This window comes from Aulostomus chinensis, chromosome 21, assembly GCF_037954235.1.
Source record: "Aulostomus chinensis isolate RoL2024-O1b breed Wild chromosome 21, RoL_Achi_v1.0, whole genome shotgun sequence".
NCBI classification, from domain to species: domain Eukaryota; kingdom Metazoa; phylum Chordata; class Actinopteri; order Syngnathiformes; family Aulostomidae; genus Aulostomus; species Aulostomus chinensis.
The window spans coordinates 13,074,475-13,093,509 of record NC_141340.1 but is presented as its reverse complement, the minus strand read 5'-3'; the positions used below and the strand labels follow the sequence as shown (position 1 = coordinate 13,093,509).

The following is a 19,035-nucleotide window of genomic DNA, read 5'->3' as shown; positions in this document are numbered from 1 at the left end:
ATAGCTGTAATGATATTAGGCCGATATGTTGATTATGCTGTCGGCTAACAGCAGCAAAGTGATTGGGTTAGCATATTACCTTATATCACATCTCTCCATTCATCCCTGTGTGTTTTTTTATTGCTCTCATTTTTTCCAATTCACTTCCCCAGTTTTCCTAGATGAGGTTCCAGACCTGCAGTGAACGTATGAAGGGGGGGGGGGAAATAACATAAAAAATACAATTGAGGAAACCTGAGAACAAATGGTGTCTGGATACAGAGATAAAAAACATAAAAAAGCCCACTCAAATTGTGTGTGTGATGCTTTCTGCTAATTTGTTTGATGTATTTTAAGGATGTGGAGTTGAGGTTAAAAAAAATGATTTATTAAAAATCCACAAAAAAGAGTGGGGGCTGGGAGGCAAGATGGCGCTAGATATTGGAGAGTGGGCTAATCAGACTGTTGGGAGAGAATGAGATTTCATTTGCAGCTGGGACATTGAGCAATGACATTCACGGCTCTGTGTGTGTTTGCGTCCGTATGTGTGTGGAGTATTAACGCGCGCGCACACACACACACACACACACAATGCATTATTCAAACTACAGGATTGCCCTCATCAACAACGTCACCCACAGTTTTTAGAGCGGTGCAAAGAAAACCTTTACCGTTACTGCATGAGATATTTTTTCTGTTAAACGCAAAAATCAAAATCACAACAGTCTTCCCCTTTTGTCCCAGGCCAACACACACGCAAACACACACACGAACACGTACACATACGTATACACTACACACAGACACACTTCATTATTAACTGCCAGAAAATAAACACAAAACACCACAGGCAATAATCACGCTGTGAAACTGAGACTTTATGTTCCGTGTGGCTCTTAAACACAGCAACATGAGCATTTCTGAGATAGGAAATTTCACTGCAAATTACAAATGTGTTATTGGATATTTGTGCCTCATGTGCAGGTAATGAGTTAGAGTACAGTGGGACACACACACAGGCAGTAAATGGAGAAAAAAAAAGATAAAAATAACAATAACTCACATCAGCCCTCCCTAATATGTATGCTGCTACACCCTGTCACAGCAATATGACACTCCGAGAAAAATGAACTGTGGTTATCTAGAAATTAAAAAAGGAACTGATTTAATATTCAGCAGTAGCTGAGGGGGCTGGAGGGGGGAGGGGGAAAGACAGAGGACCTTTGGATGGGGGAGGTGTGAGGGTGATAAAGATGGAGGAAATTAATCAGCGGTATCATCTCCATGGGAGTTTCGCTCACCACTGACTTCAGAGCTTCAGTCAGCCTATGAGGGAGCTGCTCCTGGAGCTGCTGCCATAACAAACCAAACCCCCCCATGTCACTAATACACTCACATACACTATGATCATACGCGCACACTCGAGCGTCACTCTCAGATTTATGCATGAATGAGCATGTTGGGCCTGAAAGAAAATGTATGTTTGTGTGTACAGACATCCTGTCGTGCCTGATGTGGAGGGACAGGATCTGTATGAAGTACATGTCTGCATTTGCAGTAGTTTAGATTTTTATTTTCTCTGAGTCCTCCTTTCTTCAGCCCTCTGTTAAAATCCTCTACCAAAACGGGATGTGAGCTGACAGAAAACACCAAAGACTTGTCTACCTACCACCAACCACTAATTCTGTTGCAGAGAAAAGTATTTCACATCAAATGAAGCAACGTCTGACTGAATTACTGTCGCTTACAGATGATGTTAGATGATGTTTGGGAACCTACTGCTAAACTTGAGCTGTGCGTTTTGGGCATGCTCAGCTTAACTTTGGAATGTAGATGGCGCGAAATCAGAGGCCAAACCACAATGCAAAGAGGCAGTCATTAGACACCTCGTTATTCAATGTGTTTTGGGCGTGACGCCTCTCAAACCGTCGTGTGTGCCTGCTTGAAACTAGCGATGATGCTTGCACTTGACCGAGCACCAGCTTGTACCATGCTTAGTTAGGGCCTCAAGATCTATCAGAGAAGAGAAATACGGAGGTCAGAAGCACATGGATTAATTTACGACCTAATAATAAAACATTGTACTGCGTAAGGGGGATTCCTTCATCGAAGTATCTGAATGACAAAGTGCCATACCGCTCCACTAAATTTGGTGAAAATCGGTCATATAGTTTTTGCATAGTTCTGCTAAAACCCAAATGCCAGTGAAAACATTCGTTGGTGGAGGGAATGATAGATGTAGCTCAAGATAAAAGCAAGTACTATTGTAATGGAGTATTGCATTGTTAAAGAAACTGAGGATAAGGTTAACAAAATAATAAAATAAATTAACAAAATGGGGTAAAAGGAGCAATGTACTCAAGTGCTTACAACAGAAATTATTTTAGGAAAATGTTAGTGGTTGACCCCTGGGATACTGGGATTCAACCAGTTTTCCACCCACTTAAGTTCCATTCTTTCAATTATACAGATTACTAATGCTGCTAGTACGTATTGAGCTGTACTTTTGATTCAAAGACACACTGCCGGCCTATTGAGGCTCAAGCACTGACAGACACGCACACACACACACACACAAAACCCCACGCCACTTGATCTGCATATCATTATGCTTTTGGTTGAATGCCAAGGTTTTGCTGAGAAAGACATCAGAGTCAAATGGAGCAAACATGTACACAACACCTGTTGGATCTGTGTGTGTGTGTGTGTGTGTGTGTGTGTGTGTGTGTGTGTGTGTGTGTGTGTGTGTGATAGAAGCAGCTGCACCTGTTTAATTCAATTAGCCCTGTTAATGTATTCTCAGCGGCTGCCAAAAAAAGCGGGTCATTAACGAGCTAGTTAGACCAATTAGTTAATTAATTGTCTGTATAGCAGCAGCTTCTCAAAGAGCTGCGTCTTCATTATCTGATGGCTGTTTGATCATTGAATATGAGCTGATAATGCATTGCTGTCACACTGAGCCCATGACTGTGTGTGTGTGTGTGTGTGTGTGTATGTGTGCACGCGTGTGTACGGGCGTCTCTAAATGTTGCGATTGCTTGCTTTGTATTCATGCACAGTGAATTTGAATGCTTGTGTACCGTACATGCATGCAACCATCAGTGTACGATATGCTTTAGAATATAGCAGCCAATATCAGTGTGCATATTGCAGCGAAAGGTTATGTGGGGGCCGTCACTCCCACAGGTAAAGACAGCAGTCCTCCTAGCCACTTTCTAATCTCTCTTTTATTAGAAGTTAATATCTCGCCTGCTCTTTCTCACTCCACACTCCCACCTGCTTAGAAATGGCCCCGCTCCATCTTTTTAATTCAATTATATTAGCCACCCTCTCTCTCTTTCTCTCTCTCTATGCCCATAACTCTGCAACTCACACTTTTTTTTTTAGTCTCTTCCCATCTCACCCCTCCTTCCTTTGTCCTCAAATGTTCCATTTCTAATCCTAGATGGAGGATAGACTTCGGCCAATCAAGGATTTGTGCGAGCTGCTCCCCTCCTCTCCTCTTTTTCTTCTCGCCTCCGCCTTGTTGGCGAAAAAAAAAAACACTCTAGGAGGAGAGAAGGAGTTGAGGGGAGGACCCCAGGGGTGAAACTTTGATTGCTAAAGAAATGAGACTTGATCAGATTGAGGTTTCTCACTCAATGGGGTCTATACTAATAAGAAAGTCTAAGGCTTAAACACTCATTTGAAATGAAATCACAAATCTGATATTCTTTCATTCGGACTTCCAGCCAAGGTCCTATACTCCCCCACCGGAGAGTTAAGACTTCACACAGACCACATGGGAACTTTTAATCATCTCTGATGGTGACAGATTTGGATATGTATTAATTATGTAACAATATTATGGAGTTCTCAAAGTCAGTGCTGTAAAGACCTTGGGCTGGAGGATGTATGATGACAGTGGTTTCTTTAACTAGCTGCCTGGTGGATATGGACTGTGGTAGACACTGCAACGTCGGAGCGTTGTTATCAGGGCGGCATTCACACATTGCTGCGTCAAGCACTGAAGTATTTAAGTAAGTTTTTTGCTCTTGTTTTGGGGGTTTTGAATCTGTATTTTCACTCTGCTTCATTGTCCGTACAGTTAGATTTAAAATAAAATGCGTTTTAGTGACCTGGTAATTCAAACAATCTGGATTCATTTTCATGTGCAATGTAATACTGTACATCTCTATGTACTGACACCATTAATCCATTACTTTTTCTTTTTTGCAAATTAAGTCTAGATCAAGACAGGCAAGTCTCTTGTTAGCCGCAAGTCAGAAATTTGTGTTTTGTGTCCTAAGCAAATGTTTTCTTTACAGATTTAGAGTTTCAGTACTTCATTCAATTTATTAAAAAAAAAAAATTTAAAAAAACAAACAAACAACTCTGTTAAATCAAATTAGCTTGTTGGCCAGCAGCTCTTAAATATTTAGCTGCTCTTTTGTGTGTTTCATTTAACATTGTCAAATCATATTTTATCATTTATGCCCAAAAAGGTTGCGCACTGCTGCTGTAGACTCACTGTTGCAATCGTTTCAGTCAAAACTTAACACCTCAAAGCCATTCAACTTAAAGATTAAAAAAAACAAACGAGTTGTGAAAACAAAGAAGAAGCAATTCATACTTTCCCATTATAACAGATGTTAACATCAATTAGGTAAAAGTACACTATAAACAGTTGAATTCTTTGTCATTTATTGAGAAAATGTCAAATCTGTATAATGTCATGATATCCACACCCGTGCTACGTAACATCTAGCAAGCGTTAAGGGTATTTTGATATTCTGGTAAAACCAGGGTACACAACATGTGCACTGGTCAGACAAATGTCACTGATCTGAGAGCCTTTCAACCAGTCAAATAAAATGCACCTAATCTGTTTATCGCACACTTGCAAAACGGCATCTATCATTTTTTACTATAAATGAAGGTTTTTGTCCATTTCTTGAATACACAATATATTGCAAATACATGATTGTCCTATAAGGTAGAGAACTGCTGTGGAAAGTAAGCAGACTAAAAACAGCTGAATTTGAGGAAAAAGTCATTGCCTTAACTTAGTGAAACAACAATAGTTACTTTTAAATGCATTGCAAATGTGCTCTCTTGCTTCAGTCATTTTTCACTAGAAATCCCTCCTGCACTAGATGGATTGACATAAAGAAGATTCAAGAATTATGAGTTCAAGAGAGAACTTTTGCTCACTTTTCTATGTTTAACTGTGGCTTCAGCACTGAAATTCACACATCACTGTCTCAGTTTTATAAAACTAATTTTATTTCCCAATTGTCACACTAAAATTGGCAGACTATCCAGATAAGAGTAATTTTAATTCAGTGTTTAATGCCTACTGCTCCATTGCTTATAATTGTTACTATCCATTAGCCATGCTGTAGATGAACATAAAAGTCCACCTTTAGCTCACTGTGACAATATGTTGGATGATATATTGTACTGTACAAAGCTGCTGGAGAGTCTAGAGAGCTCTCAGAAGGAGGCAGAGGTGGGCGGCTGTGTGTCGGTGCCAAGACAAGAGAGTCCAGAACCACAGTCTGAGTTTAATTGACTATCAGTAGTTAAGAAGAATGTTTAATGTTCTCATTATGGCTGTGAGAGTGTATGAAGTGTATGAAGTGTGATCACATCAAGGATGATATAAATGTGCGAGCGTATGTTTACTGTGTGCACATATCAGTGTATGGATATGTGAATATGAAAATGTGTTGACAAGCCTCCTCGCTAATCAAAAACAGAGACTACTTAATACAGCGCTAATGAATGGGGTGTTGATTTGGGAAGGGGCTTTTAACCACTGGCCCACACACACACACACACACACACACACACACACACACCTGATCACAAAGGCATGGAGTCAACTTTTGGGACAGGTGGGTGGGGGGACCAAATCATAAGTTAAATTGACTTTAATATAATCAAATACAGGCTAACAGTGCTATTTATCATAAGAAAATAAAGCTGTGCAGTAATATGCAATAAATGAACACGATTATAAATGACACATGCGGCACGAAATACGTTGACGTGGGCTGTCTAATAAATAGAATGCAATAAATAAAGTAATTGCCAATGAGTATCATCGTTTGTTGCCAGGTGTGGCTAATTAACATTGCAAACTATAGCTGTGAAAACAAACATTAGTTATGGTTACATGATTAGCACATCCGATCATTTTCACCCACAATAATTAGTTTCCACTCCACCCAATTACTGATAGTTTTTAAGAACAACATAAATTATCTCCATAATTAAAGTGATAAATCACCCAAAAATTATAGTATGCCTTTCAAACACTCACTTTTAGGTGTTTTGATCCCACAAAGATGCCCCCCCCCCCCCCCCGCTTATGATTTTTAGTAACCCCAGATGTGAAGAAAATGTTAGCCATATGTTATTAGCTTGAAGGTAATGGAGATCGACTACGAACAACAGCAACAACTGTCAAAAATGTTCATTAATAAACTCTTAAAAATATCAGTCCAAGACTTCTTTATCCACCTGTATGCTCCATGATCCAAAAACACTAGTTTGAGCATATAATAATTGTACTTGTACACCCAAACAAAAGGTGAATACTTGAAAACCAAATTAAGTGAAGTAAAGGTGAAGTAATGCTCTAAACATTCCCTTGTAGTGCAGGTGAGCTGTTGCTGTCAGCAAGGTACTGCAATGATATGTGTCCCATTGACAACTGATGTACTTTGATATTTTGGTGGTTGTGTCCCTTTCAGTACATCTTCTAAACATAGCATTGTTTAAAAAATACACTTTCCCCCTATTAATTACTACATTATTTACTTCTTAATAAAGCATTAGATTGAAAAATGATTTAAATGATGTATGTATTGCATTGTATGAGACACACTGGTGCCTTTTCCAAAAAAAAAGAAAACGCTATATTTTCAGGACACCTGCAATTTTGTTGTATTGACCTTGATTGAGATCTGCAGCACTTAAGAGAGAACAGAACTATGCCAAGGTGAAAGGACTTTGTCCAATTAGATGTCCTGTTGTGTACATGTAAGCCAGTTCGAAATACAAGGGAAAAAAAGTCTTGAACTCACGTGTTGATTGTATATGTGTGTTTGCGTGTATAGATAAAAGAGAGGGAGGCACATGTGAGGCACCTGGACGAGGATTTTGTTGGTTTGCGAGCCACACAGGACACTCTCAAGAGAACTCTGGCTATGAAAGAGAAACACACACAACAGCTGGTTCAAGACAACACACGGCTCAAAGACAGCATGGCCGCACTGCAGAGCAAAGTAGGTAACACACACGCGTGCACGCACACACACACACACATACACACACACTCACACACACACACACACACACAAACAGGAGGTAAGCTCTTCTTAAATAAGGAACAGATTTGGGCAACATTCTCTAAATCAAATCCAGTCAGGTACATCTGGGAATTCTCCTCATTTTTTACTTCCTTCACAGTTAATCATCTGTTCTCCTTCCCCTCCTCCTCCTCTGCCTCCCCCCCCCTCTCTCTCTTCCCCTCCTCTCTCCATATTTAATAACTCATCGCCACCATCTTAGCTCCACTGAGGCTTTGCTCATTGTACAACAAAGAATCATGTTCATACAGATTGTGGTGGTGGGGGGGATCTTGTTTTCTTTCTCTCATTAGTTCTTTGATGATTTTAGTTTTCCTGCTTTTCTTCTCGTCTTTGTCCCTCACCCAGTCTACAATAGTAATGAATGGGAACATTAGAGAGTCATATGTGTGATAAATGGAATGGCCTTTAGGTTTCTCTTCTCGTCTGTTCTCTCTTCCTCTTTCTTATGATTCTCTCTCTCTGTCTCTGTCACACTCACACTGTATTTATTTCTCTCCCCTCTTCCTCCTCCTCTTCTTGCCCCTCCAGGTATGTCGAGTGGCGCGAGGCAGTGACATGTTTTAGGCTTAAATTAACCCAGTTACTGTGTCCTTGACCAAACCAAGTCATTCATGTGCTGTTACTCGTGTTTTAGTGGTGCAGGTGCCGGACGTACATCCATTATAAAAGCGTGTTAGTTGCTCTGTGCTGTGTCTTTTCTGTTGTCATTTACATGTTGGTTTAGTGACAGCATTGATTTCAAGGTTCTTTTTCATCATGTACTGATCCTTACATTTGTCCTGTCATGGTTTGAATCTAATTTGAAAGTTGTCTTTTCTTCTGTTCCCTTTTCTGATCAAACATTGTAAAATCACAAGTACTTTGCTAAGACAAGAAGTTGTTGTTGGTTTGGTTAGATAAGTTGCCGCTGTACAGCATCAAAGATGAACTAAATGATAACTGACCTGGTTCCAAATGGTTTGAATCCGCTGGATTGTGTGTCCCCGATTTTATCAGTTCCTTTTATTTTCCTTTAAATTTGTGAACACTTTTTTCATTGATGCATTGATGAACGTGTTTTTTTTTATTACAGTTGCATAGCAATGACAGCAAATGGCTATTTGTAAATGGGTCAGCAATTCAGCTAGAGGGGCGAGTTTGTTGGTGGTTTTTTTTCTTTCCAATGTTGACACAAACGCAACGTAACAATCTTACTGTCGGAACTAAGATGTTGTAAAGATAAACCCTGAGGTGAAGTGCCAGCACCTGCCGAGCCTGTTAATCAGCCCAAAAGAAAAGTGCATTTTTATTCCTCAACTACAAACCAGATTTGCCCAAGAGAGTGATTAACATTCATCAAGATGATGTTCAGATGAACATGAGATATTGGTGCAGCAAACATAGATGCAAACGCACAATTAGTCATATTCATTCTCATGAATGGAATTCTATGAATGTTGTCATTCCTCTGCGTAGAATTTGAAACATGTTGAAAGTGGACAACTGCACTTTTAATCTAAGCGATCAACCAAGCAATGTAACCAGAATATGAAAATAGAAAAATCAGTCAACTGTGACATGTTCTTCTAGTTTCTACATGCTGTACCTACGGGAAGATAATTAAAGCTTTGACTTCACAAAGAAAATCTATGTAGGCCGACTATATTACCTCACAGGAAAACTGATCGGGAATCAAAAGAGCCAGATCAATAAGCAGAGTCTTTAATAACATGGTTATCAGTCGGGAAAAAAACAACTTACATTGAATTCCCATTCTAAACAGACAGTGTTTTCATAACTGAAGATATAACTTGTATCTGTGGCTTTTCAGAGTTTTTCGTACATGAACTATTTTATGGAAAATGCAGTGGCCCAGCTAAACATCTTGTATTGGGATTGGTGTTTTCCTTCAACTGACTTAAATCAAAGCATCTTGTTTCTCTAGTCTGATAGGGAGCCAGTAGAAAGAAAAAAAAGAAAAGACAGCAACTGTGCACAAATCTTGCCCGGAGGTTTAAGAAGCTCTAATGTTAGTGTCCTACAACTTTGTGATTTGTTGACTTGTAGTTTTATTGGTCCAGAGTCAAAGCAGGAACTGCAGGGTTCCCCGGCCGGACACAATGCCTTTATGATGTTCCTTTTCACTGCTATGGAGACAGAGCAGAGGCAAACATCCCTAAATTATTCTTTCATCTCTGGCTTGTTGTGGCTGTAACGGTTGACTCATTCTTCTCCTGTGCCTCTCTTCATTTGCATCAGTCTGTCTGTGTGACGGCCCTCTCTCTCAGCCTCTCGAGAGGGTTCATATACCACAGACAAGTAGACAAACTGAACTTATTCTTCATCTATCTCTGCTTGCGCTTCAGTTCCAGACAAGTGAGTCCATGGTGAGTGACGTTAGTACGTCCCTGGATCAGGCTAAAGCTAGTCTGAATGTGGAGAGGCAGCGGAGGGAGCAGATCCAGGAACAGTTCTATCATGCCAGCGAAGAGGCGGAGCGTCTGCAGCAGGAACTAACCCGTGTGCGTTGCACCGCTGAAAAGAAGGTAATTACTTTCTCTCTCAAGACCTTCATATTGGAACCTTGCTTGTCTAACTTTGCCTGTTTATTCTAGCAATTTACCCGAGACAAACACGTTTCCCATCCATGTATTAGTGGCATTGATATATTATCAGTAAGGTTGTTTGCACACAAGGTCAAGATATATTTTCTACACAAAGTTGACAAGGAGAAAAAAATATTAACTGGAAAATATGCAGTTTTTATAGGATGGAGATGAAATATTCACTTTAATGTAATACATTGTCTTTCCCTACAATGGCTGAGATAAGAGGGTCACACAGGTGAGGTGAGTTACTTAGATATTCAATTTTCAAATGTAATAGTCACTGTGACAGTTATTGTCTATTTTGACAATAGTGCTGATAATAAGGTTTCAGATAAGGGGTAATGGGATGTTCTGATATTTAGAGCCTTATTGGAAACACACACTTTTGATGATGAGACAGAAAACAAAAATGTTGGATTTTGTCTGCTATTTTGTTCGTGACCACTGACTAGGACTAAAACTCAGAAACCACAGACCTGTATGCCACATTGCCTCTTAAACTTTTATACACTGCCCTTTTGTACTACCAAAGCATATATTAGACCTCAATAGTTTGTAGTTAACCTTCCATTAACCAGGTTGGATAGAGTACTTTTCACTGGTGCGCCTCTTTCTTCACTGACAATACTAATTTTCACTTTATTTTTTGGGTTTAAGGTCAGGTTTTTGTTCTATTTTAAAAATAGTCACCAACTTCATAGAGAGAAAACTGAAAAGACTATATGTTCTATAGCTCATGCTTTGGGAAAGCATGGCCTTTGGTGAAATAACACGCTTTAATTTCATGTTTTACAGCATGTTTGACCTTTTGTAATTCACTCTGGAGCGATGATTATTAATGCAGTTGTCATCTTTCAGGAAGGAGGCGAACTGCCTTGGCTGCTTCAAGTCAAGTCTTGTTGGTCAATAGAGTGCTAGTGTACTAACCTGGAAGTTAGCATCAGTGTGGGTTCCCTCATCCAAAAGCCAGTGGCATTTTTTACATTGGATTTTCTGTTATCGACAGATTTGTCAGTAAGATTTGGGCTGGTGTTAACATGTTGGAATGGGTTTGATATAAAGCTGACACCTGCACCAGACTGTGGTACTGCCATTCTAGGGACTTCCTGGAATAAACTTAAGGAATTTCCACAGTAAACATCACCAGAACTTCATGCAAGCTTCCTATTAAGTTTGAGCTTGTAGTTTGCATTTAGCGCTAATTCAGTCTCCTTTTTTTTTTTTTTTTTTAACATTCCTAGAGTTGTCTTGCAACAAAAACGGTATATAACTCTGCTGTGATAATATATTATGTCATATTCTTGTTTCATGCATGCGTAATTTCACAGAGCTGAAGCTCCCCTTTAACCCTGCCTGGGTGTGACCTGCTGGTCAACATACACTGGCACAACGCTATTGGACAAACTTTTATCCTCGAAAACAATATAAGTTATGCTCCTGCATTTGTGCACATGCACCCTTTGCATGCATCCATGCATGCATTTCTGGGTGTAAATGTACTGTACAGTAGAAGTGGGGATGTTCCCGTCATGTTTGGACCGTTTATGAATGGTCCATTACTCTTTGCCCAGGCGTCTGGTTTCTGCTCCACATCTGGCCCTGCTTTGTGCACAAAAACTGCTGGTCTGTTACTCGCTCCCCCTCAAACACGCACACACGTATAGCCCTGTGTTCACTTATGCCCACTTCCTTCCATCATTGAACGGACAGTGGTCGCAGTGTGAGAGATGTTCGCAAGAACTATTTATCCTCTGCAGTGCTACATCTCCTAACATTAGCACAGCTGAAGAAATACTGTCAACGCTCTCTTCCCTCATATGAAATCTACTCTGCTGATTTACTCCCTCCTCATTTCAGTTACAGTAGGTACCGTTGCTTGGAATTCATTTCTTGAAATTTAAATTTCCTTTTTTACAATTTGTTTTAGAATGACTACTCCACTCACATTAATTTATACCTTACTCACTGGAACTCAGCAGAGGAGAGGAATTGGGGTTCATACTATCGCCCTAGTGGGTTCTACAAATATAAGGTAGAGTCTCTGTAGCATTTTCCTCGAAAACAAAAAACAAAATATCGACTTATATGAAATTAATTTGCTTCAGTCATCACTTATGGGCCTCTAGACATGTGTAGGTGAGACTGCTGAGCCGCTGCCCTCTGCCTATATTTCTGTGTGTTTGATTTGTTGAGAAGTTTCTGCGTCTGGAGCGTGTGCGTACCTCCCCCTGCAAATGACGAGGATACAACAGAGCCACGAGATGAAATTCATTTAGCTTGTCCTAGCCACCAGTGAGATTGTCCTATCCAGCACTTAGCTTATGCCAACCAGTGGTTTGCTGGCGAGAGCCGGCAGTTTGTTTGTGCTAACTGGTGATTAGCTTGAGATAGCCAGTGGTTTGCATGACCCAGCTGTTGTTTAGCTTGTCCTAGCTGGAGTGTAGTGTGAGTTAGCTGGTGTTCAGGTTGCACATGAATGCAGGTATGGACAGTGGTTCATGTTAGCGGGGGGGCATATGCTTCTGGTGACCTTGAGTCTGGGAGGAGGGCTCCAACTTGAATGAATGTTGTGTTTGCAAGCCTCAACAAAGCATGCTTTGGACTCTATCTTTATAAACACAATGCAAACTTTGCTTGCTAACTCAGTATAACACCCACATTCGCTAGTTTCCGTTACCTTGCAATATCAGAACTTCTCTGATTCTATCAGGGCTGTAGAGGACCATTAGGAGTGCTTGTTTGGCTCCCCATGTTGTATTCCATGCACTTACAACATGAAACATAACTCTAGTTCAGTGTGAGTTGTCCGAGCTATTTATTGGTAACAATCCAACATAGCGTGTCAACAGCTTCACCAGCAGGACTTTTAGTTAGAAAGTATTCACTCTTGGGTCTTCTTTAAAGCACATTGGATAAAAGATTTAAATTGCATATTATTTGAAATGGACAAGAGTGGCTGGAGGAGTGACAAAGCGAACAAGAATCAAAAAGGACAGACGTAGTGCTGCAGTTGAAGGTAAGCAGCATTATGGAAGGTTGTTCAAGCCTTCAAGGTTGGACGTGGACAAACATTGGTTCTGCTCACAATGCCTTACAACCATCATAATAGCTTACTGATTTTTCTCTCTCCCTGCGTTCATTCTTCATCTTGCTTATTGCTCATTTCTTTTCTTGCCTTGCCACTTCTCCCTTTCATCCCCCTCCTCATCACCAGCCCCCCCCAACCTCCCACCACAACTGTACAAATATTATTGCACCCCCTCCTGTCGTCCTCTACCCCTTTTTTCCCTCCCTCTCTTTATCTTGTCATTGCCTGTCAGTAGGGATTCTATCTGCGCTGAGTGTTGTGTATGTGCAAACACATTGAGACTGAGATACACTTAAGAGCTCATTGATTTAAAAATACCTTCGATATTGGAGGTCCCCTCCTGCCGATTCGTTCAGGAGCTTATCACACACATAGACATCCACGTAGAGATATGCATAAACCAAAGCTCTACTCCAAAGTTTCTCCTTAAACTTTGTGATTGACCTAGTTAGCGTGTCATTTTGACAAGTTGTCTGTTTTGACACGACATCCTCCGGTGTTTATCAACATCCATTCTGCCTATCACAAGCTCACATGGGGAATTCATGCACACATGCGTGCGCGCACACGTACACGCACGCACATAGTCAAAGATACACTGAGCTAAGATTTAAAAATTGGCAGGGAGTGAGTGTTTCTATGTGTGGGTGGAATGACTTGCAGTTGTACCGTGAATAAAAGCTTCGGTCATACTTTTATTTGCACAGTGAGCTTGTATTGTTCTATCTATAGATTACTACATGCATTATTTCTCCATCTTTGTAGGAGTTTGTGTTTACACGAGCACTCATTTGTGATTTAAGCAGCACAGTCGAGTGTATATGTTGTTTTTTCCCGACTCCTGTTGCCGTAACTCAGGTTTAGTGTGGTTAGGAAGCCTGGCCGCTGACAGCCAGAGGTGAGAGGTCAAAGAGCCAAGTTAACTCCATCAATCCCCCTGGACAGATACAAACGAGCCCTCAACTCCTGTCAAAACAATCTCCAGATCATGTAGGATGGACAGGAGGCGGGAAGGGTTGGAGGGAGAGAGAGGAAGTGCTTTCCACTCAATTTGGAATGGACTGAATATATACATTCATATAAGGTTTAAAAGATTGCAATTAACATGTTGGCTCAGCAGCCAATCTGCCTGCCCAGCTTTGTCTTACCAGCCAAAAAAACAAACAAAAAAACAAAGTGCATTTTTAGCTTGTGTCATATTGTGGTGGTGAATCAAAACAGTGGACAAAACAGTAGTCAGTTCAGTACACCAAAGTCTGATAATGTTTGATAAAAATTAAATACATTTTGATTGTTTTTATTTTTGAATTTTATAGAAATCTATGTTTTGCTCTGTTGTTTGATTTTTACAAATACTGTACTGACAGAAGGAGAGCATAGCGGCAGGTGCATTCATTTCGACAAGGAAAAAAAGAAAGTAAGGAATGAAAAAAAAGGTTTAGAAAACCATTACGAGGTGTTCCTGAATGCACCACAAAGTTGTAATTGTGGCTGACCCAATGCATAGTGTTACAGATGTGTAAAAGGTCGAGTTTATTAGTAGAAACGGTGAGACTGAACCTCTCAAGTGTAGATGGTGTTATGGGTCCTGAAGGGTTAAAGAGGCTATGTGCAGAGAGTAATTGTACAGGTGTGTCCGCTCCCATATCACCCAGGGAGCGTGGTGTGAGGGAGGTGCCTGGAGAGCGGCTGTGGGTGGAACGTAGGCCCATTCGATCACTCCAGACATTTTTGTTTAGATTTGATCACAACAGGTGTTTTCTTACATAACAGTTTAGGTCCAAGATCAGGTAGGTATGTGACAGGTGTTCATTTTGGACCCTCATTCTTTTTTTTAAGACAAAATGTGGGGCCTCATTCTTACAATTTTTAAATCTACATGAGGTATATTAATGTCTTATTAATGTCATTCTGATTCCACCCTCGTTCAGGATTAACTGGCTCTTTTTTCAGCTGGAGATTGTATGATGCATGGTTGCAGATGTCTGGCCGTCTTGATTCAATTTAAACTGAGACAAATGTTGACAAGATACAGACACGGTGAACTAGAAGAGAAGAATTAAGAATAAAGACGTAACATTTCTCAACAAACATGAGGAATCACACACACACACACACACACACACACACACACACACACACACACACACAAAAGTGTTCAGTTAAGGAAGGTCACCAAGGAGACAGACAAACAAGCCTTTGTTAGACATATAGTATCTCAAGGCTACCACATACAACTGTTCTGCATTGTCGTCACCCTAAACACAAATCTGATCATTTTTCATCTCAACATTTGTTAGCAGTGACCCACATTCATCTCCTCCCATTCTCCTCCTTCCTGGGAAAATTATGGATGCAATAATGCTTGAAAATATTTTCAAATGGCAATCATGTTTTCTTGTCTTCCAGATTGAGAAAAGAGACGTAAATACGAGTGCGCTAATTAAGACGCTCTCAGAGAGAAAGAAGCTGTTGCTGAATGTTAGGAGGAGGTTAAAAACTCAAAAATTAACAAATTGAAAAAAAATTAAATATTCTGATCAACTATCAATTATGTCACTCATTTTTCAAACAAAATTTGCTGGTTTTCGACTGGCATATAAAGCTTTGCTGTTTAATTTGGTCATGTGTGAAAGAAAATGAAGTCTTTTCATTAATGGGACTCAATTAATGCCATTAATATTTTGAAAGGGACATTGTACATTTTTCAGAATGTCTTGAGACATTGTTGACTAAACAATTAAGGAATTAATAAATTAATCGTGAAAACAATCAGCAGATTAATCAGTGGTGATTAAATGATCCATAATTGCAATGCTGTACTTACTAGTTAATTATTAATGTTTCTGTATAATACTACATTCAATTTTAGAAGGCTTTCAATTTGATTTGATATTGTTTTGATACTTTTCCTTCACATTTCATGTGTATTCATGGACACAATTTGTCTTAGATGTTTTGAAGTGTTATTGTCTTGTATCAGTTGGAGAGCAGCTTTCTTTCAATTGTCTAAATCCAGTTACTGAGTCGAGAGAAGGCTTTGGAGAAGCTCCAAGAGGAGAGAGATGACCTTAGAGCCAAGATGGAGGACAGGAGCAAAGAGTGCATCCGCCTCAGCCAGACTAAAGAGGGACTGGAGGCTGACTTGGCTCTAAGTCGTGAGAAATTACACACCTCACACCTGGAGGTTCATACAGACAAATCTTTTCACTACAGTGTCATCATGGCTATAATAGCACTGTACATAATAGGCTGGAATTTCCTGTGTGTTCAGGTGAGAAGCAGAGATCAGTTAATTCTGCTGCTGAGAGCTGAAATGAAGACAGCAGAGCAGACTCATCGAGGGACACAAAAACAGGTGTGGTGGCCTCTTTGTGTCATTTTTATTCATCAAGGCTTTTTGCAGAACTTATCCGTCTGTATTTCTATTTGTTTAGGTGGGATTCGAGTGATGTCACAAGGTTTGAAATTGCAATTTTTTTTGCTGATTTTATACCTGCTGAGCAAAGCACAATTTACTAGATATAATAGACATGCATATTTTGTATTAATCTAAAAGTAGACAGAGAAAACTAACAAACGCTAGTTTTTTGCAGTTTTATATCTTTCAAATATGCTCCATGGAAAATAAGTTTTATAAACACGTTTCCTTTTGGTTGTGTGTGTGCGCATGTGTGTGTGCGTGGTGCATGCGTGCGTGCGTGCGTGTGTGCGTGCGTGTGTGTGTGTGTTGAAGCTCAAATTTGAGATAGTTCTACCGTGGTCTTTAACCTGTCTTTCTATTTTTTGTTTTTCCTTTTATATGCTGAGGCTAGGTTGAGAGATTACCCTTGTGTTTTACTGAGTTTTCTTTCCGACGGTGCCCTTCTGTACACCCACATCCACCTGAGGGAGGTGCCCATACCAGCTCCAGTCTTCTACTGTTGGCAATGGGAGGGCTCCTCAAAAGTTGGAGCTAAAGAAAGGGGAATTGTTACTCATTCATGTCTGCCATGTCCACATTTCCCCATCTGGTGTAAAACTAAACTGGGAAACTATCTGACTCAACCTTGATTCCTTCACTTTTAGATTTCTTTTCTTTTCTTTTTTTTTACCGCCCCCTTGCTCTCGTCTCTGTGCGAGTGTGTGCACTTTTCTATTGTATGCCTACGTGATTGTTACCTCCGCCAAGGATGTAATGTTGCTGGCGTCAAGAGTACATTTCACCAAACAGATTGGTTTATCATTGTGAAAATATGCATTGTCTTTTAACATGGGGTTTTGCTACATTTGGCAGACGTTCATGCTTCCTAATCCCCATTATTTCTTTTTTTTTCCTGTCCTGCAGATTTTATTTAGATAGCAAATTGTTGGTATCCTCCTGTATTTCATTTATCCTGCTACAATTTTCCATTTCTTTTTCTTTTGCTTTTGTTTTTTATTTTGGTCAGCTTATTGCCAACAGGGTGTTATTCAGGTTTTTTTGTACTTATCGTATCATCATATTCCTACAGTTCCTGTTCCGTATACTGTTTAGCTATTCAGTTCATTCCTTGCGATGACGACAACTTTTCTTTCTTTAGAAGGAAAAAAAGAAAAATGCACACAAAAAAGCACTGAACTTTGGGAACTATGACAGATGTATGTGGGTGAGAATAGAAATAAAATTGTAAAGAAAAAATACAGCACAGTTTGGTATTCATGCAGACATTTAACAAAAGTCTATAGAAGAATAGAATAGAATAGAATAGAGCAAACTTTATTGATCCCAGAGGGAAATTTTGACACCACAGTTCACTCACATAATACACTCAATAAATGTGAATTTTAAGAATATACTACAGATAAATACAAATATGGTAAAAAAAAACAAATACAATATATGGCTTACATAGACACACACACACACATATGTATATATGATACAGTCCTAGTATATTCTCAGTCTGTTTAGTCTGTATCAAGAAGAATTTTTCTTTCAATTCAGTTATTTTTCACAATGAAGCCCTCCAGTTCTAGCATCTCCGGCTGTCCTCTCCTCTCTCATCCTGCTCAGGTGGTAAAACGAGAGGAGGTTGTCAGGCAATTGAAACAGGAGGTCAAAGTTCACCAGGACAAGGCCCACCGGTTAAGTGAAAAGGTTCAAGATATTGAGCGCCTTAAAGACCAGAAGAAGAGAGAACAGCAGCAGCTATACCATCAAGTACGTAGTCATCTCTTCTCCCAGTAGCACAGAGCTACAGAGGAGGCCCTACATGACTAATCATGGTAATCCAGTGAATAACATAAAAAAAAAAACATCATACTAGACAATCATGCCCCTTTCTGCTTTGGTACAGTTAACTTTCGAGTCATAATATTTCCCCTTTTACACTTGGATGGTCATGTGACAGCAACTCAAACAGCAGGCCAACTGACGATCATCAGGTCATGAGGGTCAAAGCGATGTGTCTTCCATCATATTTAATGAGAGCTGTTTGTTTCTCCAAAGCACAAGCTCCTGATTATGGTCACAAGAAAGCCATGGTGTTCCCATTAAGCCTTGTTATGAAGTCTTTCATTCAGTGATGGGAGAGAAAAGAAAAGAGGCTAAATTCACTGTGTGGATGTGTCGGAAGCGGATAAACTGAAGGGGAGAAATACAAAAGGAAGAAGTCACATTTGCTGCCATAATAGTTAAAGCTGTTGTATGACTCCTTACTGTGTGTGTATGTGTGTGTGTGTGTGAGAGAGAGAGAGAGACAGAATGTGTGAAAGTGTGTGTGGATAAATAAAACCATCATACACTTAAAAAGGAGTATACCTGTATATAAGCTGATTTTGCACACAGTCTTCAGTTTTTGGATCTAAAGTAGAGTTAATGGTTCCTCTTCTCTCCTCTCCTCTCCGTTAACAAGTTTCCTCCTCAGTCACGTTACCATCCACCACGTGTTGGTCTTAGATGGGCCATCCAAATCCATGGTTAAACCAAGCTGCGGCGTACTACTGAAATCTAACTAGTTGGCTGTCATTAGTTTTAAACCGCCATGTTCTCATCCAG

The 19,035-nt window shown here is 39.9% G+C and overlaps 1 protein-coding gene across 5 annotated transcripts in view; it reads left to right on the top strand.

The window, feature by feature from the left end:
- The window catches only part of pmfbp1 (polyamine modulated factor 1 binding protein 1), a 122,861-nt gene that overhangs the window by 60,273 nt on the left and 43,553 nt on the right, over positions 1-19,035 (top strand). For all 5 annotated transcript variants that reach the window (XM_086191041.1, XM_086191042.1, XM_086191043.1 and 2 more), the window contains exons 9-13: positions 7,086-7,253; positions 9,686-9,865; positions 16,036-16,203; positions 16,291-16,374; positions 18,052-18,198. In XM_086191041.1, coding sequence (XP_086047167.1) covers positions 7,086-7,253; positions 9,686-9,865; positions 16,036-16,203; positions 16,291-16,374; positions 18,052-18,198 — 747 coding nt within the window. The remainder of the gene's footprint in view (positions 1-7,085; positions 7,254-9,685; positions 9,866-16,035; positions 16,204-16,290; positions 16,375-18,051; positions 18,199-19,035) is intronic.